The 27,575-nt window shown below is 40.3% G+C and overlaps 1 protein-coding gene across 5 annotated transcripts in view; it reads right to left on the bottom strand.

The window, feature by feature from the left end:
• Positions 1-4,693: 4,693 nt before the first annotated feature.
• The window catches only part of ABCA1 (ATP binding cassette subfamily A member 1), a 181,829-nt gene continuing 158,947 nt past the window's right edge, over positions 4,694-27,575 (bottom strand). For all 5 annotated transcript variants that reach the window (XM_068553820.1, XM_068553818.1, XM_068553821.1 and 2 more), the window contains 19 exons: positions 27,426-27,520; positions 26,154-26,186; positions 24,865-24,970; positions 23,942-24,016; positions 23,152-23,321; positions 21,753-21,930; positions 19,575-19,690; positions 19,340-19,484; positions 17,581-17,704; positions 16,034-16,163; positions 15,646-15,766; positions 14,792-14,854; positions 14,057-14,163; positions 11,035-11,176; positions 10,501-10,635; positions 9,377-9,480; positions 8,674-8,766; positions 7,772-8,015; positions 4,694-7,036 (listed from right to left, as the gene is read on the bottom strand). In XM_068553820.1, the coding sequence (XP_068409921.1) occupies positions 6,896-7,036; positions 7,772-8,015; positions 8,674-8,766; positions 9,377-9,480; positions 10,501-10,635; positions 11,035-11,176; positions 14,057-14,163; positions 14,792-14,854; positions 15,646-15,766; positions 16,034-16,163; positions 17,581-17,704; positions 19,340-19,484; positions 19,575-19,690; positions 21,753-21,930; positions 23,152-23,321; positions 23,942-24,016; positions 24,865-24,970; positions 26,154-26,186; positions 27,426-27,520 (2,322 nt within the window). In that variant the 3' untranslated portion in view covers positions 4,694-6,895. The remainder of the gene's footprint in view (positions 7,037-7,771; positions 8,016-8,673; positions 8,767-9,376; positions 9,481-10,500; positions 10,636-11,034; positions 11,177-14,056; positions 14,164-14,791; positions 14,855-15,645; positions 15,767-16,033; positions 16,164-17,580; positions 17,705-19,339; positions 19,485-19,574; positions 19,691-21,752; positions 21,931-23,151; positions 23,322-23,941; positions 24,017-24,864; positions 24,971-26,153; positions 26,187-27,425; positions 27,521-27,575) is intronic.

Genomic DNA, 27,575 nt, shown 5'->3' with positions numbered 1-27,575 from the left:
TGAAATGTGTTTACAGTTTTATGAATTTTTGTTCATTTTGGATCACTATTTAATGAAGATCCTTGGGACATCTATTTGTTTTAAGGAGATCTTTATGTTTATGGAAATGCTTGCCCTAATAAAAGCCTACATACCCATTTTGTTTTTTTCTTAATTTGCGTTTTATATTTATATTATCGTATCTGGAGCTTTTACTGTGTTACTATAGGATGGTGACACAGTAATAATTTACCAACTTTATTGTAAATGTTATGTTGTATCAAGAAAATAGCATGATAGTAATCCCAGAAGGAAGGTTTCTTCAGTACCACCACAGATACGCTAGGGTTTTCCTTGAAACACCTTTAATTTCCATTTTAGTTGTATACCTCTGCTTTCTAAAACTAGGTTTGGTATTTCCAAGCTCTTTTGATAGTCTATATTTTACATTTCTAAGACATATTGTAAATTTATAGCTGTATTATTTTACGTTTCTAAAACATATTGTAGTCTATATTTATAGTTATATTATTTTACATTTCTAAAACATATAGTAAATTATGAATTAGTTGTCTAACGGGAATTTGGAAAACAAGGTACAGTGTGTTAGGCTCCTGATAGAAGAAATGTCTAAAGGATTAAAAAACAAACAAACAAAAAGTCAGAAGGGAAAGGTGAGATGGTGCTCAGGTGCAGCCTATACTATTAACAGGCAAGAAAAGAATCCAAATAGAAGTTTTGTAATCCAGCTGTTGTCGTGTTTTCTGTTTCCCTTCAAAGCAAAACTCTCTGTAGAGTTGTGTATACTCACCATCTTCCCTTCCTTACCTCTTATTCTTCCCTGAAACCAATCCAGGTAGGCCTGCATCTTTGTCAGTCTGCTGAAATGATTCTTCGGAAGGTCACCAAGGATCTCTTTGTTACCAAAATCAATGGTCTTTTGCTGCCTTTACCTTGCTCATCTTCTCAGCCATGTTGGACACAATCGACCACTTCTTACCTTCCCAAATACACTTGATTCTGAGCTTTAATACATGGCATCTTACTCTTAGATTTCCCTCCTCCCCACTGGCCAGTCCCTTTTTTTTCTTTGCTGGTGTGTCTTCTAAATGTGGGTAGCGTCTCGGGCCTCAAGAATATTCTCTCTCTTCCCTCTCTCTAGGTAAGCTCATTCGGTCCAAAGGCTTAAGTACCATGTATGTGCCGATGATTCACGCATTTTTATCTTTTTTCCCATCCTTGCCTCTGAGCTGCAGACTGAAATACTAACTGCCTTTTGAACACAACCATCTACCTAGTTTGGGTCACAAATTAGAAGTCACCTTGATATCTCTCTTTCCCTCATCCCCTTTGCAGCCCATCAGCAGGTCCTGTTGGCTGTATCTCTAAAACAGATCCTCAGTGTTACAATTCCTTCCTATGTCTGTTGCTACCATCCTGGCCCAATCTACCATCCTCTCCTACTTAGCCCCCCTACTGTCCTTTCTTCCCATATAACCAGCAAAGTTCTTTCTGAAACATAGATCAAGCCACTTCCTTGTTTAAAACTCTCCAGCAGCTCCTCATTGCACTAACAATAAAATCCAGGCACCTTACACAGGACTACGAGGCTCCACAAGTTCTGGTTCCTGCCATCTCTGATTCCATTCCCTACAACTCCAGAGACACTGGAATTCTCTCCTTGCTCCCCAACTTGCCAAGATTTTTCCCACTTGGGGCTTTTGCACCGAGTGTTCTTTCTTCTAGGAACATTCTTCCTACCCACCTTCAAATGTTGGCTCCTGTTCATTTTATTCACATCTGAGCTTAAATGTCACGCCGCAGAGGCCTGACACCTCTCCGTGGTTATTGTTACTGTGTTGTATTTTCTTCTTAGCACTTAGTGCTGTCTGAATTTATTATATTTCTTTACCCACACATCTGTTGTGAATATGAATATAACTTCTCCATTGAAATTCAAGTTCATTAGAGCAGGAATTCGGCCTTCTTCAACACTGTATCCCCAGAACCTAGAAGAGTATCTGGTGCATGAGAGAGTTCAAGAAATATTTGTTACATTATTGCATAATGATGCCAAACTGATTTTATAAGGACAATTTTAATTGATATTTAACTTTTAACTTCACCAAAAGAACCAAACTGATTTAACTTTTAACTTCACCAGAAGAACCCTCTGCCAGTTACTAGCTGTGTCACTTTGAACAAGTTCCTTATTCTCTGAGTCGGTTTACTCATATGTCAAATGGTACTACTTACCTCATACGGCAGGTTCTGAGGATTAAATGAAATACCTGACAACACAGTTAAACCCTTGAAAAAGATAGCTAATCTTCTCAAGCTTTTTCTTATTCAATGTACGCATTAGCATTCCAAAGTTTCCAGAGTTTTTTTGAACCTGTAAATGTTTATACAGGCTTTTTTCCTAGATAGAAGAATGTTTTGGTCAAGACTCATGAGTAACATATTATCTTAACTGCCTTTTATTTTTCAGTATTTTTTTCTCTCCCTCAATTGTCATTTTTCACAAACACAGTTTTCTGTCATTTCCTTAAAGTGGCTATAATGTGAACTTCAAGGGGGAGAGACATAATCGTGATGCTGATGCTGGGCAGTCAACCAGGCTCAGTCGCAAAGCCACAATCGTTCCGCCCGCAGAGTTCAGATCCACACCTTAGCAAAGGACTGCTCTCTACACGTCATGGCCATCAAGAGGTCACAGGTAGAGCCACGACTCCACTGTGCTGCCTAAGAGGGCCTGTTTGACAGGGGTTCTTCAAGGACCGAGATTAGCAGTCAGTCTCAGAAACAATGCATATGAGCTATGACAAATACACCCACATATCATAGCACTACATAATCCTGGGTGCAGACTGCACAGCACTTTTTACAGAAGAAAGGGAAGGCCCCTCCAACACTGGTATCGTTTCTTCTCCCATGTTTGCCTATTTTTCCTGCATGCTCACCCTTGCCAGCACCTTGCGGGTACACCTGCCACACTGTGTCCTTGTATTTTGGTTGAATAAACAAAAGAGCACTGAAGGCTGCCTTGGAGCTTCCTCAGTGCCAAATGAAGTAATGAGGTTTTTATTAAATGGCTTAGCTACAGAGTATTTGCAGAGATCTCTACAGCTTCATAATCATTAAGCAAAATAAGTTTATCTAAAACCTCTTAAACTTAGTATCAGTTACTACCAAAACTGAACCATGAAAGTGCAAAACACCCTATATTTTCAAGTAGTCCCCTCGATTTTCTTTTGTGATTAACAGGACATTTAGTTTTTTCTAAATTTCTACTTTTGGTCCAAGCGTCTTCCCTTCTATAAGCAGACATTTCTTACTTCTGTAATGACTTTATAAGCTCCAACAGTAGGTGGTGCTATGAATGCACGAAAATAAATTAGTACAGACCACAACAGAACTGTCACAGGTTTATTTTGTGACTTATTACAACATAGAAATATGCCTTTTTAATACTTCATATAAAGTTATTGACAATACAAAATTTTTTTCTTTTTTTTCTTTTAATGAAAAGGATTTAACTTAGAAATCTATTGTGAAACTTTTGTCTAGTTTTGCAATTCTCAGATATTCCAGTGCAAAAATAGATCCCATTACAGACAGCATAAAGTGCTTGGAATGAAGGGCCAATGATAAAGAAAAAGCACAAAAACATAGCTTCATCGTAGGGTATAAGACGGGAGAACAGAATACTTAAACCTTATGGAAGGTTAAACATTCTATAAAAAGGGATGCAACAATTCTGAAGAGAATTAGAATGATATGACTATAGCACTATATTATTACTAGTAAATAGTAACAAGGGTAGAAATTAATATCTCAGCGTCAAAGTGGTTCAGTATGACACATGGCTCTTTGGAAAAAATTTTTACCTGATATATACAACCACGAGAAGAAAACAGACATATCCCTTTAGTCAATGATTAGTATACAGTGAATGCTGTGCAACATTTAATAGTCACAATGCATATGGCTTCAGTACAGATGTTGAAATACAGTAGTTTGAGGTTTGGTTATTTGTTTTTTAACAATGACCTATGCTGGGCGTTTACATATAGAGGGCTTTGTTATTGTTTTCTTTTGTATTTTTCATATTCACAGTTAATAAGGTTTAAGGTGTCCAAAAGAAGCAAAAGCCGAAATCTTTAAACACCTTCGAAAATTTCTGAAACTCACATGGTTACATTTCCACAGGGATTATATAGAAATTTTACCTGACTGAGCAGAGAGTTGTAAAAATTTCTACTATAATTAGGCTTACACAGAAAAATTTAAAAGATTGCTGTTTGGATAGTCTAAAAGGTAACAATATTAATGAAGTAGATGGGTAGCTGTAGACTTTTTCTAGCTTAAGAGAACCTTTAAATCTATATTGAAATGTTGCATTTTTTTTCAAAGTAGTTCACAGTGTCTTTTGATTTTTTAAAATATGGCCTTGAAGTAATCAAAAAAAGGAGCTACTCATGGTTTTAATATAATACAGAATTAGAACATGATTCTAGTGAAATGGGAAAACAGAAGCTTGATTTTGAAAAATATTGAACAAGGAGAAACAATTATTCTATGAGTTTTATATCATTAAAGATAGCATAAAATATGAGCTCATGCCAATAGTTATTGGAAAAATGCCTTCATTACTTGTTTATCATTTTAGAAAATATCGGCATTCATTTCTTTTTTTTTTTTTTTTTAAAGATTTTTTGATGTGGGCCATTTTTAAAGTCTTTATTGAATTTGTTACAATATTGCTTCTGTTTTATGTTTTGGTTTTTTGGCAGTGAGGCATGTGGGATCTTGGCTCCCCGACCAAGGATCGAACCTGCACCCCCTGCATTGGAAGGTGAAGTCTTAACCACTGGACCACCAGGGAAGTCCCCTAAAGGTCATTTTCTTTTTCCAAGCAACAAGTTGCATGATAACATACAGTAAATTTTAAAAGAAAAAATACAGATTTGGATAGATCTGAAATTTGCACCTTTAGAGTTAATAGCTAAATTTTTTTTAAAGGAGAAGACATTAGTAATGATACTGAAAGATGACTTTACCAAACAGTATTTCTCTCATAATTTTGTTGCCTCAAGACAGATGACATTAAGCATTAGTGCAATATTATTTTTAACAAGTATTTACTGACTAAAAAAATTAAACTGGGTTAGAAAAGTCTGAGATAATCTTTACGTGGGGGCATTTGCTGTTTTTTGTTGTTGTTTTTTTTTTTTCATGATAGGTTAGTGATTGAAGAGATGAAAAATTTGAGATTGTCAGAATGGGGTATCTGAGATTTTCAAAGTTAATTATTCGAAGGTACTAAATGCCATAAGCACAGTTTTATGTTATTCAACAAGCTTTGAAGCTAGCTGTCTTCTCTGTGAAAGTATTCATTATATAGTCTTGTGACCCTTATGACATTTAAACTTTCTTGGCTTTTGCATTGTTGCTATTTTCAAAAAGTGGGCTGCCCAATATTCTTTCAGTGGGTTCCCACAACCACAACAAAACCTGTATTTGTAAACCAGTTAGCTGACAAACATGGCACAGGAAATCTACTGAGACTTAATATCTCCTCACCGCATCCATCCATACTCAGTTATAACATACACTCAAAAAATACTTGATTAATGCACTGATACTAAAAGTATTCTAAACGATCTTAAAGAAACTTAAATACAATGTTGTCATGAGATCTTGGCCATCACAGTGTTTTCTAGTCACTAGGCATTAGATGATCCATTCGCAAACTTACATGAAAAAATAAAGCTAGCGCGGCAGTGTGGCCATACTCCTCTGTGCCACAGGGTTCTACAAAGAGGCCATTCTAAGGTTTCAAAAGTCACTGACAGAACTTACAATTCCAAACAACGTTAAAAGTACAAAGATTTTTCTCAAAATACAACTCCATCTTTTCATATTCTAGATTAATCCAAAAAGCCAGAAATAATACTATACTTGTATCAAACAACAAGATCTTGAGATGCACTGTACCGTGTTAGCAGACAATCAGGACAAATGGACACAGGCCTCCCTTGGTTTGAACGCATCTTCTCCTTCATCCCACGCCCTGGCTTCCGCAGCCTGCGGCCCCAACAATGCAGTTGCTGATTCTTTGCTTCTTAACCAGGATCTAAGTATACTTAGAGTCCCACAAAGATAACCTTGGAGACTCATGGTTCCAAGCAAGGACAACAATGAAACCAAGTCTCACTCTTGCGTGTCACCATGCAATTTACATGTTGCAATTTGCATGTCACCACCATCAGAGCAGTTCATCAAAGAGGGAATCAAAGCAGGACTTTCCCCACACATGGAACCATTTTGTCACCTGATATTCGATGATGTCAACAGACTCTGAGTAGAGCAGCTTTCACAACAGTGTGCACGGCACACCATGGTGCTTCGGGCTTTCTGAGCAACTTGGCATTAGTAATTCCGGTGCACTCATTGCCGGCACTGGCCGTGTCACCGGGAAACCAGTCTCCTGGCTTGGCACGGCTTAATGAATGAGGATGCCTTTTGATTTTGATAAACAATCACTGGCCATGATTACTTGATGAATTATTGTTGCAATCCCAGTTAGAATACAAAGGAACAAAAAAGTATGTCAAACCCATATGTCCGCTGGGTTCCATACTAGAGTTTCACATGAGTATAAGGTAATAAACTAAATTCAAGTCTTTCTCACTCGAGAGCCATACAAGACATAGGTTACAAAGGCACTGCCCTTGTAATGGAATTTTGTTTTCATTGCATTGAATTGCATTGCATTGAATGGTATCAGTACAGTATCCAGTTTACCTCTTCCCACAAAACCTTCCAGCTCTTTCCTCTGGAACACTTCACATAGTGCAAAGGAAGGTCTAGTTCCTCCTTTCTTCTAGCCACCCTGTATGAACAGGATTCTTCATACATAACTTTCTTTCACTTTCTCATCCTGCAGAAAAGATGTGAGAACTGCAACATCCACCACCGTCTGGTTTTTGTGTAATGACAGGTCCTTTAAGTGGTCATCATCACTTTGGTCCTTGGCAAAGTTTACAAATACCTGTCAAAATAAAGGTGGACCTTTATAAATACCTCTAACTTGCTCTCTTTATTCTAGTTGCATTTTTCCCCACATGAAAATTAGAGAATACGAGATTGAATAAATAGAATAGATTAACTAGAAAATTGTGTGTATGGGAGGGAGAGGGGAATACTTGACAAAGCATTAACCTAAAAAACTGACCTTCTATTATTGCCCCCCAAATCACCAACTGCTCAATCATCTATTTACTTTGACTCATACAGGCCTGACTAAAGGGAAGAGGGTTGAAAACTAACATTTACTGACCTTCTATTATTGCCCCCAAATCACCAACTGCTCGATCATCTATTTACTTTGACTCATACAGGCCTGATTAAAGGGAAGAGAGTTGAAAACTAACATTTACTGAACACCTACTAAGTGCCAGGATCTATTTGGTACCTGATGTTATCTAATATAAATGGGATAAGGCACCTGGCATAATACCTGCCCGTGGCAGATACTCAATAAAAAACTGCAGTTTTTATGATTATTATGACAATTTATTCTCACATTAACCCTATGAAGTTGGTAGTATCGTCTCCCTTTTCAGATTCAGGGAGGTTAGGTAAAAAGCATAACTAGTAGTAGAAGATCAGGAGTTCATGCTCAGCTCATCTATACTGTGCTAGGGCCCACAATGGGCAGCGGGTGGAGAAGCGGCAGGAAGCCTCGCCCTGAAAAGCAAATCTGTTTTTGACACTCTAAGCTTACTTGGTCAAGTGTTGTCTGAGAGACAGAGTAGTCTTCTATGTGGAGTCGCTTTTTGCTCTGGGAAAGGATGCTGAAAATCCTGGCCAGGGAAGACAGTGAAGAGGGAAGCTGGTACTGCAGCATGTTCCGGTGCTTCTCCTTCAGCACGCTTCCTGGGAAGGCGAGTTCAAAGAACTCCTGGACAGGCTTCAGGTCAGGGTTGGACCCGGCTATTCGTACGACTATTGTATAACCATCTCCAAACCTGAAAGCAGGAAAAAGAAAGTCCAAATGGAAGACCCTCGGGAAACTTCTCAAAAGAATACTTAACTCTGAGAACCCCACTTGGGCCATGAAAGAGAGAGGTCCCTGCCAGACCCAGAAGTAAGTTTCAGAGAGCAGGAACCAGTGGTCACGTACTGAATACCTATTCTATGTGAGCTGCCTTGCCGAGGGCTTTAGACATGACTTCATTGAATCCTCACCTAGACCTGTGAGGTCTGTCAGATGTTACAGAGAAACTGAAACCGAGAGAGTTAGTCACTTGCTCATGGTACGTAGCTCAGAAATGGTGGGGCCAGGGTGTGGACCCAACTCGTGCTTGACTCTGAAGCCTATGCTCTAACCTTACTGGCACATATAAATCTTCCCATTACATCTCTATAACAAAGCTAGAAAGTAGATATTCCTAGAACACTGCCTCTCAGAGAGGTTAAATAACTTGCCAAAGTGCCTACAACCCAATAAAAGGTAAAGACAGAATTTGAACGCAGCTCTGTTTGACTTCAAAGTCCTCATTCTTTCCACTATACCATCTTGTTCAGTTTATTTCCCTTTATTTTAGAGAACCACATATACACTCACAAAAGAATAAATACACGATGTCTCAGTATGTGGGATCCCAAAGAAACTATCTTTGTTACCTATTTTTCAGATGTTGGACACTGCCAAGACACCTGAACCGCCCATTGACCATAATTGCCATCCTAGTGCAAAGAGCTTCACATTCTTCCATACTGTGGGAAAACAGAATGAGGCTTAGTTTTAGAGAGATGCTTCTATAACCATCAGAACATCACCATGACATCTGGCATTTCAAAGAAACAGATCCCCAGCTTCCTAGGGCATAATTGCATCCTGTTACAAATACATGAAGATGTAGGGAAAACGCTGTTCACTGCCGTGCCGTTTATAATCGTGAAAAAAGTTGGAAATGATCCAAATGTCTACACAAAAGAGGAATGGTTAAATAAATTAGGGTATATCCTAATGGAATACTATTCACTAATAGCTATAAGAAAGATGACACATCTAAATTAACTGACTTGGAATAATGTTCTCAGTATTGTTAAGGGAAAAAGAACTTAGTATATATGCTAAAGCTTGCATTTTTGTTTGTAAAAAACATATACACTGTGTATAGATTTGCATAGGGAAACTCTGCAAAGATATATTGCCCGATGACAGTAATAGCTGTCTCCTAGTGATGCAATGTCAGGTAATCATAATTTTTTTTTTCTATTTGCCTTTCTGTGTTTTCTATTTTTTATACAATGATCATATATACTACTTGGAAAACTTAAAAGTTACACAACAAAGAAGCCAAGCTAAGTCTTCACTACAGACCTATGAGATGTAAGCACTACTGATCTCCCTTCCTTGATGATACTTAAGGCACAATTCCACAAGAATCGCCGGGCTTTGGGGTCCATGCCTGTGGTCGGTTCATCCTGTAATTAGAATAAAATAAACCCTATTATGTGCTGGGAAAAAAAAAAAATCAAAGATGGGTTTGGTTTTAAATTCAGAAGCATCTCTGAAATAGCCTAAGTTTTAACTTACCATTCTATTTATTTCTTGATGGACCAAAGACCAGACCTTACATACATGAATATTTCATACTGTTTGCAACCAGTTCACTTTTACACATGTGTCACTGAAGTAGAAAACTCAAACTTAATTTTTTATGAAATGAAATTTCTCCAAATAAACAGAAAGGGAAGGGGAAAAGTCATTTAGTTTCAACCATCTTTTCATGACTGACAAGTATATACTAAAAATTATTTTTGTCTGAAATGTCTACTGAAGTCAGTTTAAGGTTTGGGTAAAATTCCTTTTCTTTTCTTGTTTTTTAATTCTAGTTCACTCTGGCTTAGCCTGTTATACTGTACTTGCTAGTCTTAGAGAAACAAATTCCAAATCCAAATAGTCTGGATAACTTTAAAGCCTCAGCCCAAGGCTTCTTCCTATAATAACTTCAGTGCTCTTCTCCTCTACAGAAGAAAATGGGCAAGGGCCACTGTCAGTCTGACCTTCTGTTTTCCATTTATCTGTATGTAAGGAACTATGACCCAGGTGCTACCTTGGGGATCCTGAAGCTGTATCCACACTCTCAGTCTTCAGGGGATGAACACATGGATGGCATATAGAATGGTCCAGAGAAAGGTCAAATCACACACCCAGCCTCAGCCGCACCTGTTGGGGTTCTCCATGCTAGAGAAACAAGGTCCCTGGAGTATCTCCTCTTTTGGAGCATCTGAGGGCATGTCAGAGCCACCCCAATGTGTGTCAAGGAGAGGGGCGAGGGAGCTTCCCTCTGGTTCTCTGAGGCTGCCCCGCTGTTCCTCATCGGGGGAGGGGGGCTTGCCATTGCCAAGCCAGTCATGCACGGCCTGGACACCGAGGACTTTAGAAAAGAGATGTCTTCCATTCAGGCCAGAACAAAGTTTTCCATTCACAGTCACACTCACCAGAAACACCACAGGAGGCCCGCCAATCAAAGCCATGGCCGTCGAGAGCTTGCGCTTATTGCCTCCGCTATAGTCCCCAGCATATTTTTCTCCATACTTCACGAGGCCCAGTTTCCGAATTGCCCACTCACCAACCTAAGGGTGATAAAAAGCATCTTGACCTTTGTTGGGTTTGGGAATTTTATCATGCTTTCTTACACTTGCGTATGAAAACTCTTTCACTGAGTAGGACCAGATTCTATACAATCACGACCTGGCAAGTGTGGAGGAGCCAACAGCAGGGGGAGAAGGGACTCGCGTGGTGGGAGCGGCACTCCCTCTCCGCCCACCGGTGTGAGCCAGGTCACCCATCCCCGTCCCACCGCCACCACGGCTTCCCACCCTGAAAGGAGCTGCAAAGAGCCAGCACTTCATATTGCTGCATCCACAAGGAAGAACAGCCTGAAGCCGATGGTCATGTGTGAAGGTCACAGCCGTAAGGTACACTGTTAGGATGCCAAAGGAGACAGGCTGGCTTTCCGGTGCCCACGGTACCTTGCCGACTTCTCTCTCCGGGACGCCTCTCAAGAGCGCCAAGAACTCCACGTGTTCTCTTCCAGTCAGCAGCTCTGTGATGGCATCGAACTGAGGGCAATAGCCCATGTTCTGATGTACTTCGTGGATGTTTGATAAGATACTGCAAAGAAAAACAAAACTGGTCAGGTTTTTAAGCATTTAGATACTCTGATCAGACCATCTTGCCTAATATTCCTATAGAGTGCTTGTGCATGACCAACATACCAGCAAGCACACCTGCTATAGCTTGAAGGAACAGCCTTTCTGCCCCCAGGATGCCAGCCCCTCCTGGAAGTCAGGGTTCTGGCCTACACCCTGCCCAGTCCTTGCACCTGGCTCCCCCAGCACCTCAATCTGCAGGCTCAGTCCCATTTCAGAATTCCCAAGTCCATCCCAGCTGTGGCACCATCTTTATCAACAGCCTCAGTCACACCATCCTGGGGCTTTAACACTAAGTGTCCATCCCTGACTTGATTCTGTGGCCCAGTCACATGCACCCTGTGCTCCGTTGCTCCATTCACGTCAGAGGAGGCTCAGCAACTCGCTGTGACTTCCTCTGCTTTTTGCTGCCCATACATTGACTCGCACATAACATGATCCAGACCCCTTGGTCCCACTAAATACTCAACCCAGGAATCCTCCTGGTTTTGAAGGATTTTTTTGATCACAGACCCTCTGAGAATCTGATGATAACAAAAAATATACCTACAGACACAATTTTACATATATTGGTGGGGGCAGTTTTTAGGGCCTATGAAGCCATTCTCGGGTTAAGGATCCCTGACGTAGGAGAAAGCTCAGTGTCACATCCAGTCTGATAGCTGCACTTTAGTCACCTCTGGACAACCACAAGTTTGGCCCATCAGCAGTATTCATTCCTCTCTGCATATAAATTAGTACTCCCATATCCAGCCTTTTCCAGAATTATGACTGAGACGCTCACAGATCCTGTGCCTGGACCTCACAGCTACACTGCCCACCAGCTCTCAGAACCAGGCACTGTGACGAACCTTAGTTTGGGCCAGTTATTGCTGCCATTGCTATGTGCCCCAGGAGCCTGGTACTAGGAACAAGATGGGGAAAGCAGGTGTGTAGCCTTAGGCCAACTATTCTAGAAATTCTGTTCTCCTGTACTTCAGGGTAAGCAAATAGTTGATAAGAGAAAATTAACCTTAATAGAAATATTACAGCTAATCAAGGAAGAAAGAATGATAGAATTTTCAGTGTTGAAAAAAAAAGGATTCAGACAATGATTTTTAATGGCTTCTAACACCACAAGAAAAGAGACAACTGGGCATCATATGCCTCATATAGAAGTACACAGGGTCACCTCTGCAATGGCCTTGCAAAAAAGAAACTAAAAAGCCTGAATTATAGCCAGCTTCTAGATCTAAGTGCTAGTTTACAGGAAGTACGGGGAATAGAGAAACATGTTAAAGGACACACTGGAGATTCAATCAGCATAAAGCAAAATCCAGCATAAAAAAAGTCTCTAGGACAAATGTCATGGTTTCTTCAACAATTAAAAAATATAGGGAGAAAAAAATAGAGACAATTTAGAGATTAAAGATGGAATAAACTAATTATAAACAAATAAGTATATAAAATATTCCCCATTGTCTATTAAATGTTTTAAAACTGACTGGATATTTGATGATGTTAAGAAATGATTCTCATTGTTTAGGTGTGAGGATGTTGTTTTTAGAAATACAAATGAAAATATTTATTGATTAAACTGAAAATCAATATTTAAAAAAAAAAAAAAAAAAAAGAAATTCTGTTCCCTTAAACCTCCTTTACACTGCTACTGAAAAAATGTGTGAGATGCAGAGGAGAGCCATGAGTACCTTAAGTTCCTTGCTCTTTTCAATTTTATTGGCTAGCAGCTCCTTGTCCAAATTGTGAGTCACCACCCATTAGTACATTGTGAAACAAATTTAGTGGGTCACAACCAGTATTTTTTAAATGGTGTGGTAGAGAGTAGAATAAGAAATATCAGAGTGCACTGCAAGCACGAAGAGTAGGTAATGTTTTACAAAACTTTTATTTAAGCTATATGCCTGTTTATGTGTTTTTGTGTATTTACTGGGTTGAGAGGTAAAATGTATCGATTTTGGTATTATGGGTCATGATCAAAGAGTTTGAAAGCCACTGCCATGTACCGTCTCTCCGTATAAAAAGCCCAGAGAAGTCCCACGTATTTCGAGTGCTCGAGCGTAACATTGCCTAACAGGACTCTAAAGTGTACTGTACCCCTTACGATCAGACTGCTTAGTGATCTGTGCACTCTCGGATAATAGCCCATGGTGACACCAACAGTTGGCACACCCTTTAGCGAGGGCAACTTGGCAAGTATATAGATAATTTTATCTTGTAGGAATTTTCCCCGAGGAAACAACCAAGATGAATACAAGGACATATTTAACGAAAAACAGGAACAAATGTCTAACAATAAGGAATTGGTGAAATAAACTATAGGTACATGTACATAGATGCATTTTATGCAGCAAAAATTCTACATCTTAGAATACGTAACCCACTGGGAAATATAGTACAGTCATTAACAACAAAAAAACTAATTTAAAAATCTAGATGTAGTATGATGACAATTTTATAATACATTTATATGTGTATATAAAGTAGAGAGATCTGGGGTGATGGGAATGTTCTAACATTGTATTGTGGTAATGGTTGCACAATTCTGTAAATTGCCTAAAAGTCACTTCTTATACTCTTAAAACAAGTAAATTGTATGGCATGTAAATCATACCTGAATAAAGCTGTTAAAAAAAAACAGAGTGAGACTAAAATGAAATGTAAATAGTAGTTATCTCTAGGTACTGGGATTATGGATGACTTTTATTTTCTTCTTTACAGTTTACTATATTTCAACATTTTTAGAAACTACACAGTATTGTTATAATCAGAAAAATAACAACATATTCATTCAAATAAAGTTTAAAAAAAGTCTTTGTGGCAAAACATAGACTTCTTTTCTCACCTATTTTTGTTAAGAAAAGCATCTCCTCTGGTAACAGTGGTATCTCCCGTTAACATCTTGAAAGTTGATGATTTCCCAGCTCCATTGACACCTAGAAGTCCAAAGCACTGAAAAAGATTGGGTAAGTTGTATAAGTAAACTACTAAAAATCTGAATATAAATGACCCTTATAAAATAGTCACCTCAGCTTCATTTTCATGTAACATGATCCTAAAACATCATTCTTAATGAAGAGTCAACTATTTTCTTGGTCTTAAGAAATCATATAGATATTTAAACATACGTTTTATAATGAAACCATTTAAAGTGTGGGTGTATTTGTAAGTATTATTTGAGTCGTCAGGTTAAGGCCAAAGTTAATGTGTGAAAAACAGTAATGAAAGCCAACAAGTCAAATTTCATCATCTAATCTGGCTAAAGGGCATACAAGAATACACACATAAACGAGACAGGAGAAAATCTATCTTTTAAAATCTATTTGAATTTCATTATCACCAGGAATGGATCACAAAATCACTTTTTGAATGTGCATACTTTTCTTACATTGTCTGAGATTATCCAAAATTATTGCTATATGGGGCCCCCATCCTTTCAATGACTGATTGCTCCACACAGATATAAATGGAGAAGCCTTTTAAAAACCACTTTTAACCCCTTACAGACATTATTGTTTGATTGTAGTAGAGACAGTCTGAATTAATAGAGGCAAACACAAGGTAGACAAAGTGTCTTTACCTCACCAGGAGGAATGCCAACGCAAATCCTGTCGACGGCAGGTTTCCTCTTCCTTCTATATACCTGCAACAAACAAAATGCAAAAATTCATGAGCTGCAGTGACTCACAGCTGTCCCAGGCAACTGTGGAAGAGGGAATTATGACCTAAACACACCACGAAATAAGACTTATCGATAAAACTAAGTCACACATGTGATGTGCTAAAGCCTTGGTCTGTCTCTGTGGCAACTGGCTTCTGAATGACCCTGAAGCTCAAAATACAAGTGAATTTCTTTTTATTTTTTAATCTAATGTCAGACTTTTAAAAAACATATTGGTCATTAATATCTATATAATTTTCATTTAATATGTAAAGACATTGTAGATATTTTAAAAACTAAATTCTACAGGGTAATAATTTATCAAAACATTGCAAATATTGAACAGATTACAAAAAAGTGAATTTGTTGGGATTCTGGCACCTAGAAAGGGCTGAAATAGACCCTCTTCTTAAGCAATGGAGATCTACCAGCTTTTTGGACCATGAAACTCAAAATCAATCATTATTCTATCAACTTCAGCTTTGCCTCGATACACAATATTAGATGTTTTAATAACTAATACATAAATGTAAGTGTGAAAAACAAATATACTCAAGAATGAGAATTCACAGTATAATTATTTTCAGTAGGATTTCTTTAATTAAGAAGTCCCCATGGTGTATTTTAAATAAAATTAAATTGACAGAAACTTGGTATAGATGCACATTTTAGGAAGCATGCTCTTTTTATTGAGTCAGCAAAATGCTAGTTTCCAACATATAAAGCTGAAAAAATTGAAGACAAGTTGTTATAGCCTGTCCTCATTGCCTCACCTTAGTCAGCTCCTTGACTTCCAAGATGTCATTCTGTCCTCCACCATCAAGAATTCTCTGTCTCTCCCTCCTCACATCTTCATCCTCATCATTCAGAGGAGGAAGCTTTGCCATTACAGGTCTTAGGGGGAAAAAATTAAGAAAAAAAACCAAATCAACTTTTCAAGTTATTTTCTAAGTCAAAGACCCAGTTTCTAAAGCAGTCCTGTAAAACCCACACTCCAAAGTTGTCGGCAGTGTTGTGGGCCGGGAGATGCCCACATGAGGAAAATCAGTTTGATTTTCTGCTTTGAGTTCAGTCAATCCAACCACCACCGGCGAGTGTTCCCTGTGTTCCTCCTCCGTGACCATCAACCAGGTGCTCTGTGAGTTCTGAGAGAAAGCTCACCTGGGCCTGATGAAGAATCGGTACTGGATCAACACAGTGATGAGGAAGAACACCACCCCTTCCACGGCCATGGCGAAGAGGTTTCGTCCCACCAAGTCCCAAGACAGTGGCGAGACAAAGCGATTCTCCCCTGGTAGACACAATGCAGAGATCCAGTCAGAATGGAGGCACCAGAGACCATGGCCCTTCCTCAATTTCAGGCCTACATTCCTAGAAATACCAATGTCTATGGCCCGTGGCCAGGAGGAAAAAATAAGGGAGTCTCACTTTCCAAATCTGATTTAGGGTAAGGTTTTGGGGAAACATACTATGAAACAGTATCAATCAGAATTTCAGAGATAACATGTATTTGAACTGTAACTTCATTTAAGAAATCTAATGTTTCCATTGTTTTTAAAGATTTATTTATTTACTTATTTATTATTATTATTATTATTTTTTGGCTGCATTGGGTCTTCGTTGCTGTGCACAGGCTATCTCTAGTTGCAGCGAGCGGGGGCTACTCTTTGCTGCAGTGCACGGGCTTCTCATTGCGGTGGCTTCTCGTTGCGGAGCATGTGCTCTAGGCGCGTGGGCTTCAGTAGTTGCAGCACGTGGGCTTAGTAGTTGTGGCTTGTGGGCTCTGGAGCGCAGGCTCAGTAGTTGTGGCGCCCGGGCTTAGTTGCCCCACAGCATGTGGGATCTTCCTGGACCAGGGATCCAACCCGTGTCCCCTGCATTGGCAGGCGGATTCTTAACCATTGCACCACCAGGGAAGTCCCTAATGTTTCCATTTTAATGAGACATGCCAAAAATCCTTTGTAAAAAGGCAAACAATCCAGGGTAATTTTTAGGGTCAGTATTTTAACAAATTATAAGCTTCACTAAGAAAGATTAGAAAGCACATTTAAAAGATGCCCCTTTCAATAGCATATAATGTAACCTGGTGACTCAACTCATTTGGTTTTATGTAAATATTCCTTAAAATCCTTATATATCTCCTTGTACCTCCAAGTTTAAAAAAAGTCCCTTTTCTATGCCCATTAAATAACATGGCCCATCTAACTATATGAGCCAGTCAATAAAGAATAGTAATGTGGCCACAGGAGAAATAAATTTAAAGACTCTAAATGTAGAAAGAGCTGCAGTAAATTACCTTTTTATAGACTGTGTAAAAGGTAATATATGACCCCATCTACAGGTCCATGATTTTCCCAATAGAGCCAAAGTTTGCATCTTTCCTTCTGATTCTCTGGCCTGTATCTAATTCTCAAAGCTGTTGTTTGACTTTTCCAATGACTCTGGCAAACCCCACCAGTGGTATCAGGCACTGGGTCCAAGCTTAAGCCAATATTTTCCTCACCTCCAAAATTACTGTCTCATCTTTCAGACAAATGGTTGTGTCACAAGACCCATGCCACAGCCAGCTGTACTGACATGAGTCCTATCAGTGGAGAGAAGTCCTGTGCCCAGTCACCACCCTCTTTCCAAAACAAAGGCCAAAGTACCAAGGCCCATGCAAACTGCCATCTCTATTAAAACATCCTACAGCCACTACTGTCACTCACCAAACCTTTCCAAGGCATCAGCCATTGCCTGGTTTTTCACCATGTCAATGAGCCCCCGTCCCAGGCAAAAATGTGGGAAGATCAAGAACACCGACTTCAGGATATCATTGATGTTATTCAGCTTCTAAAAAAATAAGACAGAGAGAGACTGTCTTTTGTGATTCAGGCTAAAAATTTACCAAAGTCTAAAATATGGAAGTGAAAAAAAAATTTGATTCCCTGAGGTCAAACTGAATCTTTGAATTCAGATACCAATAAATAGCAGTAGCCATAGAGGATGATACATAACGTAATAAAATTTTGCTCTTTAGAAAATCTGGAATAATGCTATGAGTATGGGAGAAATATAAGCAAAGTTTAGAAACATGATTATATTTAATCAGAAGCTAATCTATCATAAAATATCTGCTTAGCATTTTAAAAGCAAATTGCTCATGTCTGGGTCAATACTTCAGTTTCAGGATTTTGTTGGAGTTTAAAAAATTCTTCTCGAATACATCAATCCAGCAGTGGCCAAATACCCAACAACTGAGTAAGTTGCTATGTGCTGGATGCACTGTGGCAGGGCACAGGAGAGGCAGAGATTAGTAAGAAACAGTCTAGTCTCTACTCTGAGGAAAAGAAACATGGAAACAGGAAATTGCTACATAATTGGATGTGTTGTACTGGAGGCATGAACTGTGTGGGCTTTGGGAGCACAGGGAAGAGAGAGCACCTCCCATAAGGCAGGTAAGGAAAGATTCACATTCAAGCTCAGTCATGAAGGGTTAGTGAGATACTACCCGATTCCGTGACAGAGGAGTCACAGAATCGGGTAGTATCTCACATCGTTGGTGAAGAGCTCCAGCGCCAAAGTGCCACACTGCCATTGACGCCCATGAAGAGGTTCACGCTAGTAAGGACCACGTCGGCTGTGCTGGGGATCTTGAACAAGGCCTACAGGAGTATGGAGGGTTGAAGGGACCATTCAGCCAAAGCTTACCATGTCTTGGGAAAGAGTGTGGTGGGAACTGTCAAGGAAGGGTTGTACTCCTCTGAAAGGCTTTGTGGGCTAAGTTAAGATGTCTGGATGAAGGCAATGACAACAAGAATGGACGGGGAACCTTGTTTAAGAGATCTGTAATGGGAGGAACTGGCAAGGTAACCAACTGAATGTGGGAAATAAGCAAAAGCAAAGCATATAAAATGGCTCTAATATTGCCCCAGCTGGGGTGACTGGGTGGATGGTAATGCCATCCAGCATGACAGGAATGGCAAGAGAAATACTGGGTTCTGAGGGGAAGATGATTTAGGACATGGCCAGTCTGGGGTGTCCTTCAGTTAATCTAAATGGAGCCATCCACTGGGCAAGTGAGAACGTGAGAATAGAGTTCAAAAGGAGAGTCGGGGCTAAAGGTATGCATGGATGTGAGAAAGAACAACATGAGGCACTGAGAGGTGGTGGTGAAATCTTCCAGCATGAATGCCATCACCCAGAGAGAGCATCTAAAGTGGGAAACAAGATGCCAGAGAACTGAATACTGGGGAAAGCAACATTTAAACAGAAAGGAGTATATAAGAACTTGTCAAAGGAAACAGAAAAATGTGATCAGAGACATATAAGGAAAAGGAGAAGCGAGAGATGGTATGCAAACCCAGGAAAGACAGACAGACTCTGCAAAAGGACAGAGTGGTCCATGGTGTCAACACCGCAGGCAAGCGGAATAAGATCATGACTAAACACTATGCTCATCCCAGCATCTCCTTCTGCAGAACTCACATTGTTGGTGAAGAGCTCCAGCACGAAAGTGGCCACACTGCCATTGATGCCGATGAAGAGGTTCACGCTGGTGAGGACCACGTAGGCTGTGCTGGGGATCTTGAACACGAAGGAGGCTGGGTACATGAGAGGTGTGATGGACCACCTGGTGAGGCACAAAGACACATGTCCACTGGGTGTCCCCTGCCTTCCCCCTGACATCTGATACCATATGCCCCATCCAGAGGTGCCTTACCCGTACAGCAACAGTAGAAGGGCTAGCACAGGCAGGTTGGTGGAGGACACATAGGACTTCTGCTGGAAGCAGATGAAGATGATAATGACCAGCGTGGCAGGGACCACATAGTTGCACTAAAAGTGAAACGAGGAAATCAAGGTCACCCTTAAGTCAAAGATACAACATGTCTCAAGTCTTCATCATCATCAGACAAGAAAGGGCAAATAAACATATTGAAGAAGAACTTTGAATTAATGAAGCCACAAGAACTATTAATCAAAATACTGGACAATACGTGTTGACAAGCATTTTACCCCCGGCTGATTTTATAAACTGCACGTCCTTTCTGTCTTTCCAACAGATAAGCCAAGGTGTCACGCTCAGTAAACTTACTGAACGATGGATTCCCAGTCAGAGTAATTTCAATTTCACAGGTAGCAAGTAAGCTGCCGTTATTCTTCCCGAAGACGACTGTGTCTGCTTCATCATTAATGCTGTATTATAGTCTGCCCAAGTTCAACCTCACTTGTGATCTATTTATGAGGTAAGCACTCATAACATGAATGTCAGAACTGTTTCATCACACTGAGACTAATTTTAAAGTCTGTCCTGACAGTGTCTCAAGCATTAAAATGCAGAAATAAAGACTTGAACACAGAACAATTACGGGAATTCATAGCTGGCAGAGCAGAGCAGAGGCAGGGAGGTGGTAGTGGGCTTGTCAGCTGTTAGAAGTATTTGTAGCTTCAGACCACAGGGCTCTACGTCTCAGTCCCATCCTACTCAATTGTGCTTTTCAAACAACTTAGATGAAAACATGGTTATAGCAAATTTCAGAGGTTCTAAAGCAGTGAGGGACAGATAATACACAGGAAGATAAGTGGTATTCCTGAGTCAGGGACTTGATCTTTTCATCTCTGAATCTGCAGTGCCTGGCAGAGTCAGACACGTAGTGAGCAGTCAGTATGTATGTGCTTACTCAATAAAGCAATTACTGGATCAAGATAAAACCAAAACAAATGGACACTACATAAAATTCAGTTTAACGGGGATAAATATAAACTTTTATATGTGTTTTTAACAACCTTTATATTTATATACAAAGCTATATATAAAGTTTGATATATATATATCAAGTTTTAGATTCGTATATAAATGTAAAGGTTCAAAAAAGTCAATTGCATTAGTATACAGTGAAAGAGACCCCATAAACAATACCTGTGAAACAGTTCACTGCCAAGTTGCCAACAAGACAGCGCTGCTTCCAAGATGAAATACCCTTGGGCTGAGTAATAGGAATATGGGATAAAGATCAACTCCCTCTAGACTCATAACCATTCAGACCACAGCCTGAATGTAACGTTAATTCTGGGCTTTGCTTTTCAAATGGCTTATTAGCAATATGGAGCATGGCCGCAGAGAGGCAATCAGGTCAGAACAATGACAAGTCTGAGAGGCTTGCTATAATCAACACAGACATCACCATCATCACTCACATCTGTACAGTGATCTAGAGATTACAAAGTATGTTCTCATATATCATCTTATCTGGGGAAGACTTAGGATAAATGACGGATGTCTTCAAATATCTGAGGGGCTGTCCAGTGGGAGAAGAATTAAATTTCCTCTGTGTGGCCTACAAATTAATGGACCCCATAGGGAGACACATTTCAACTCCACTTTATAAAAATTAGAACTTCAGAATTCTTTGAAGTCCTCCATATTGGTCCAAATAGAAGCAATATATTACAGCTGGCATGAAAATAGATTTGCAATGGATGGATAAGCTTCCAGTAAAACATATAAAGTTTTCAAATGACAGATTGAGTTCCTAGAAAGACAAAGAACACCCTGACTCTGGAGGTTAAAGCTCTATCAGACAAGTTAGAGGCACTGGCTTTGAGTTTTGACTAAGTCTTCCACCTCAGTTTCTTTGAAAAGTTGTCACTTAGGGAATGAGGTGGTGGTGGTATGAATTGCAGTCCATGTGGACAGATTTCCTCTGGTGTGAGATCAGCCCTGGGCTTAAGGCTGTGTTTGGTCACATGAAAGTGTACAACTGCACCTGCCTTTTCCTCTTTTGTTCATCTTTGGACTAGCTAGAACATCTCCTGCTGATGGCCAGGAGCTCTTTCATCCATCCAATCCAGAGCCCTGATGGAGGTTTATATAGCAGCAGCAGACCAGCGTTCTTACCATGTCCCAGACAAAATTGGAGAGCCAGTAGATGACAGGCTTCACTCCGCTGATGAACTGCAGGTGCTTCGCTTTGCTGACCCGCTCCTGGATCAGGAACACGACAAAGCTGGCCGGGACGAAGGACATCGCAAAGATGACACAGATGGACACGAGGACGTCCACTGATGTGGTCATCCTGAAAAAGACAGACAGTGTAGCTGAGGACTCAATCAGGGACACATACACACACAAATATTTGAAGCATAGCCCAGGGAAAAAAAATCTCTTCACCACATATATTTTATTCAGGGTTAAAGATGATTATTTTCAAGTTAAAAAAAAAAAAACAAAACTCGATAATTCAAATGCAAAACTGAGTCTAGTGAGGTCAAAAGGGTCTACTGCCAAAATGAAACTATTAAAGGAAGTCTAAGAGTGGCCTAACGGCATTCACTTTGTTCCACTATTGTTGACCTTCTATGAGCAACAAGTTGTAAATTTTCACACATAAGGGAGTAGTGTAGCTTGAAAACTTAAAAAAGCAGAAATATTAGTGTGAAACTATTCAAACAACAATTTCTGGCCATAAATAAGTTTGACAACAAAAGCTCGTGGTATATCAACCTAACACGTACAAAAATTCCATCAGATCCTTATTATAAGAATAGTCTTATAAGTCCATGAAATGGGGTATAATATCAACTATTTCTCTGCATAAATGTTACATAAGCTTGGTATAAAGATCCTAGTGATATATATTGATACTCTATACGAGTGAAGCAGAAGTAATAACTGTGCCATGCTCCACATACAGGAAAGGAACCTAACGTGTGTTGAATATCAACCATGTGTTGAAGGCCGGACTTGGCAATTTACATGAATTGCCTCACTTAATACCATACATCTGGAAAGTTTAGAAACCAGATCCAAACCCAGATCTCTATGATTTCAAAGGCTATACACTCTGAACTAGATTATACTGGTTTTAACTTCACACTCACACACACACACACACACACTCAAGGAATTAAACACAAGCTGACAAAAGCATATTTCGCCAAGTTTAAAAATAGTGATTTCAAAACAAATGAAACTGATTTTTTTATTAAACACTGTGTTAAGGGTGAGTTAAAGTATTTTAGAATTATATTAACAATTTAACTTACTTTATGTGAATTCCCTAAATGTAATAATGGCTTTAATATATCAGAGTCATGTATCTTCTGCAGTTTAATCCCTGCCCAGCCAATTCATAAACTGATCATTTTCTGTCCAGAGCCTGGACCAACCCAAACATACCATAATGAACCTGTTTCCCCAGCTGTTACTCTACAACCAGCTTCATACTTCCTTCCCCTGGTCCATGATTCCCCCAAACACCCTCTCCCTCTCCCGATTCAGACACAGTGATACTTACAGAGCCACTTCCGAGAGCTGCTGCTTGGTGAGGTTCAGGGGGTGATTGAAGGCAGTAATCCCATACTGGCTAGGGTTCTCTCCCTTCTGCAGGTTGGCCCGGAGAATGGCATTGTTGATGACATTCAAGAAAGAGCTGATGGCGTGCCAGCCCTTGTTGTTGAACCACACCTGAAATAAAACATACCAGGTGCGAGGTACTGCTCCCAAACCCTGCTCCCGGAGGTAGGTGCACACACACAAAACATGCATGTGCACTCCAGAAATTCCAGTCATACCACGAGACAGAACATGATCAGAGAACATGGCAAAGAGGTAACAGCGGCCAGGGTGTGCCCAGCACTGACCGTGTGGCCAGGCGCTGTGCTACCTTTAACTCATTTAACCCTCACCATAGCTTTGAGGTAGCCACGATTACTGCCTGCATTTTATAGATTAGGAAACTGAGGCTTAAACAGGTTAAGTAACTCGGTCAAGTTCATAATGGTTCCCCTGGCGTGACTGGTGGCAAAGCAAGTTCTCTTCATCATCATATTGTACAGCCTCACCAGTAAAATTAAGAGATATTTCTGTCATGAATCAATGTTATCATGAGCTGAAAGTACTTCGGGGGAACATAGGGATCACTGTTCATCAAAAAGCTATTGGAGGGAATTCCCTGGTCCAGTGGTTAGGACTCGGTGCTATCACTGCCCTGGGGACCGGGGTCAATCCCTGGTTGGGTAACTAAGATCCCTCAAACACCAAGGAGCGGCCAAAAACAAAAAAGCTATTGGAACAAAGGGCTTTACCTTGACGTTATTCTTTGTGTGCAGTCCTGTCATGAACCTTCCCAAGCTGCTGAGAAATCGATCTGCAGAACTGTCCTGTGAATGACAGAAAGCTGCCTCAGCGGGATGGTTCACAGGGGAGGGCAACAGAAAGTCTGGAGTCTGTGGACAATGGGACAACCTTGTGAAGGGCAACACTGCCACTGCGTCATTCATTGAAATGAACCTTGAAGCCACTGAATAACGGGCTCCTGAGAAACAAGGGACCAGAAGTCTAAAGCAGTGTTGTTGCCATGAGCCACAGGTCTTAAAGGAACCAGAGGGAAACCCTGTGACTCAAAGTCCCAAGATGTAGATGTCTGGCTGTAACTGGTGGTGAGGATTCTTCACCGTGCTCCCTTGACATCCTCCTAAGACCCAGAACTACACTCAATATGCAGATGCATCAGACATGGGCTCTGTGCCTCAAGGGCAGAGATACAGACTCTAAGACAATCCCTGCTGTCTGTGACCCTAGAGGCCATACCATCTGACCTCCTCAATTCAAACTTAGAAATGGGGAACTTGAGATACAGATAAATGAAGTGAATGCTTATTAGGTACTAAAACTAGCTGCCAGGTTAAAGAAAATGATTCATTTCCTGTTTAACCAGAGATTGTTTCAGAAAAGTATGTTTGATGCCCAGTTTATTTATCCACTGGCTATGCTTAAGTTATTGAGAGATTTAAAATCTCTGCATTTGTTTTTGATCTGCACTTTCAGATAGTAAATAACATACTGAGTAGCTCAGTCTTGGCTGGCCCAAGATCACTAAATGCCCAGTGATGGCTTTGTATTTGAAAGTCTTAAACAATAAGCTGCCAGGTGATCATCTACCTGCCAACTACTCCCACATACTAGCAACTCATTTTCTGTCTGACTTGTCTTGGGATGGATACTGTACCTTGGCCACCTTCAAGTGTTTCTTCATTTGCTTGATGGCATCATTAACTTCTTCACTCGGAGGAAGTGATTGAGAATTACTGGCACCCAGGGAAAATCCACCGTACCTAAAAGAACAGCCTGATATTAAAACACAGGCGGTGTGGGATCCAATAACATTCAGCAGCAGACACCACGTAAGTATGTAATGCTTCATTTAGATGAACTGCCTGTTCAAAGTAGGACCCAAGTAAGACTCAGAGAAAGTTTCACCTTGGCCTCCTCTAATGGATTCTGGCAATCTCTTAACTCTTCTGTCTCCTGCCCAAGTGGGAGGGACCTGGGTCTGATTATACATAGAGTGAGACATCTGAGATGTTGAGGAAAGAATGCTCATCCATCTCACAGATGCTCCTCCCACCCCTGGTGGCTCTGGCCTGAACGTGGGTCTCCAGGCAAGCAGATGGGAAGTCAGGACGAGCAGTGAAGACACTGACTAGAGAGGCCTGAAAGGGTTTAGAGGCAGGCCGTGGCTCTTCCATAGCAGGAGAACCACGAAAGGTCCTGCAACCGCCCTGCTCAGTTACTCAGTAAGTCCTGGCTCTTGGAGAAAAGGCAAAGAAGGAAGACGGGAGGCAGGGACAAAGAGCCAAGTTTTGAGGCAGCCATGTAAGGTATCTCATTTCTCGTGAGAACTGAGGGACTTCAAGGATCCTTCCTTCTTTTCTTCCCCAGTCCCATCTGCTCCTTCAAAACTTAGAGGGATATGGGCAGGGGTGGAGGTGGAGGGTGGGTCGGAGACAGCCTGACTGCAGCACAGGAGAGAATGATTCTTGCTATCCTGATGGAACTCTGGAACTCTGTTTTCTAATAGAAACATTGTTAATTAAAAAAAAATCAGAGGGATAAATGAGTTGAAATAGAATGAACATAGATGGTTTCGATGCCTCTTATTTCATCTAAGACCTCCTTGGTTATTCCAAAGACCTGAAAAATTGTCCTTGAGTCACTAGGACTCCTAGGAATTTGATTTGGTAAGTTTAACTAGCATAGGTTTTCCCTCAAAACATCGTGCTTCCTGTCAAGTCCCTAGAGACCCACAAGGAACTTCTAAATCTCCTCAAGGACATCAGTGTGCCAAATATTCCAAAGGCCTCTGAAGTGGCAGCTGGGCACTGAGCAGAAATGCTAAAGGCAAAACAATCCCTAAACTAACAACTTCCCGGGATCCAAGAAAACTGCATCAAAATCATCCTCCTGAAATTTAGGAGTCAAGGAAAATGAAAAGAAGGCACAGCGAGGTCAACTTACCTAAACTCGTTCACCCAAATCTTGTTCTTTAAGCTGCAGAAGGCCAAAGACAAAGAAACCAGAAATCAGTGCAAAGAAACATTGATCCTATTCCTGATGATGCAAAAGGAGTAAATATCTACTTGAGGATACAACAAAGGGACAGAAATAACCCTATGGTCAGGCTGGTGCTGTAGGGTCTTGTCAATGGAAAGAAGTCCTAGTCAGCATGTCTTTTCTTCTCCCCATATTAAAACCTTATTATTTATATGAAGGTCATGCCTTATATTAAGAACAACTCAAAAACCAACAGAGGTGATTAAACTAGAAACTTTTTAAAATTCAAAATAATAGGTCAATTATGGATGACATATGGAGAGGTTATGCCTCTTTCTTGGAAACTCACAGTAACTGTCATTCAAGCATACCCTTGTCATTAAAAGTCACTAGAACTCCTAACTTAGGGGACCAACTAACCAAGCTGATAGGAAGGAAGCTAGAACAAACATTTTCTGAGCATCAACTAAATACAGCAGTCCCCCTTTATCTGGAGGGGATACATTCCAAGACCCCCAGCGGATGCCTGAAACCATGGATAATACCGACCCCTACATATACTATGTTTTATCCTATGTCTCCTGTTAATTTCTTTGAAGGTCAATAGGGCCACTATTGTGTAAAATAAGGGTTACATGAACACAAGTACTGTAATACAGTGACAGTCAATCTGATAACCAAGAGGGCGTGTGCAGGTAGTATTTATGGCACGGATATGCTGGACAAAGGGACGATTCCCATCCCAGGCCCCAGGAAGCTATATGGCTCTTCCAAGGCTCCAGAGCCAAGACAGGCCGTTAAGTTGGGCCAGGGCTCTCTTTATAATGCCATGTATTATCATTCATTCCATCCATGAGAGGTACTTCACATGTATCATTTCATTTAATCCTCATGACAAACTAATAAGAGCAACATTATTATCACATTTTATACAACCTAAGGCTTTAATAGGATAACTGGCTGCCCGTGGTCAAAAACGCTAATAAGCAGCAGAATTAGAATTTGAATCCAGATTTATTTTCATCCTGGAACCATGCAACCTCAGTCTTGAAGCTGAATGCTCATAATACTTCCCATCATCTTTTCTAGTTTGAAAGAATATCCTAAACTTCCAAAAGACAACATCAGGTCAAAATGTGATGTTCCCCCCCACTACTCAATCTACTATTTTTTTTTGACTTTTACTTCCTCTGATCAGTAATGATTAAGCAGGCGCCAAGTTTAGTAAATAATGACCTTTTGGCTATGATCTGCACATATGTCTTCACCAGATAATCCGAAATGTTTCTTCCCGTCAGGTTCTGAAGGATGTCCGCAGTGTTCTGTTTTCTCTGTTATCACAGAAAAACCAAGTGCATGTGTCTTTATGGGGCAGAATTGGGACAG

This window comes from Eschrichtius robustus, chromosome 10 (assembly GCF_028021215.1).
Source record: "Eschrichtius robustus isolate mEscRob2 chromosome 10, mEscRob2.pri, whole genome shotgun sequence".
NCBI classification, from domain to species: Eukaryota; Metazoa; Chordata; class Mammalia; order Artiodactyla; family Eschrichtiidae; genus Eschrichtius; species Eschrichtius robustus.
The sequence above is the reverse complement of the archived record's forward strand: the minus strand, read 5'-3'. Positions and strand labels throughout refer to the sequence as shown.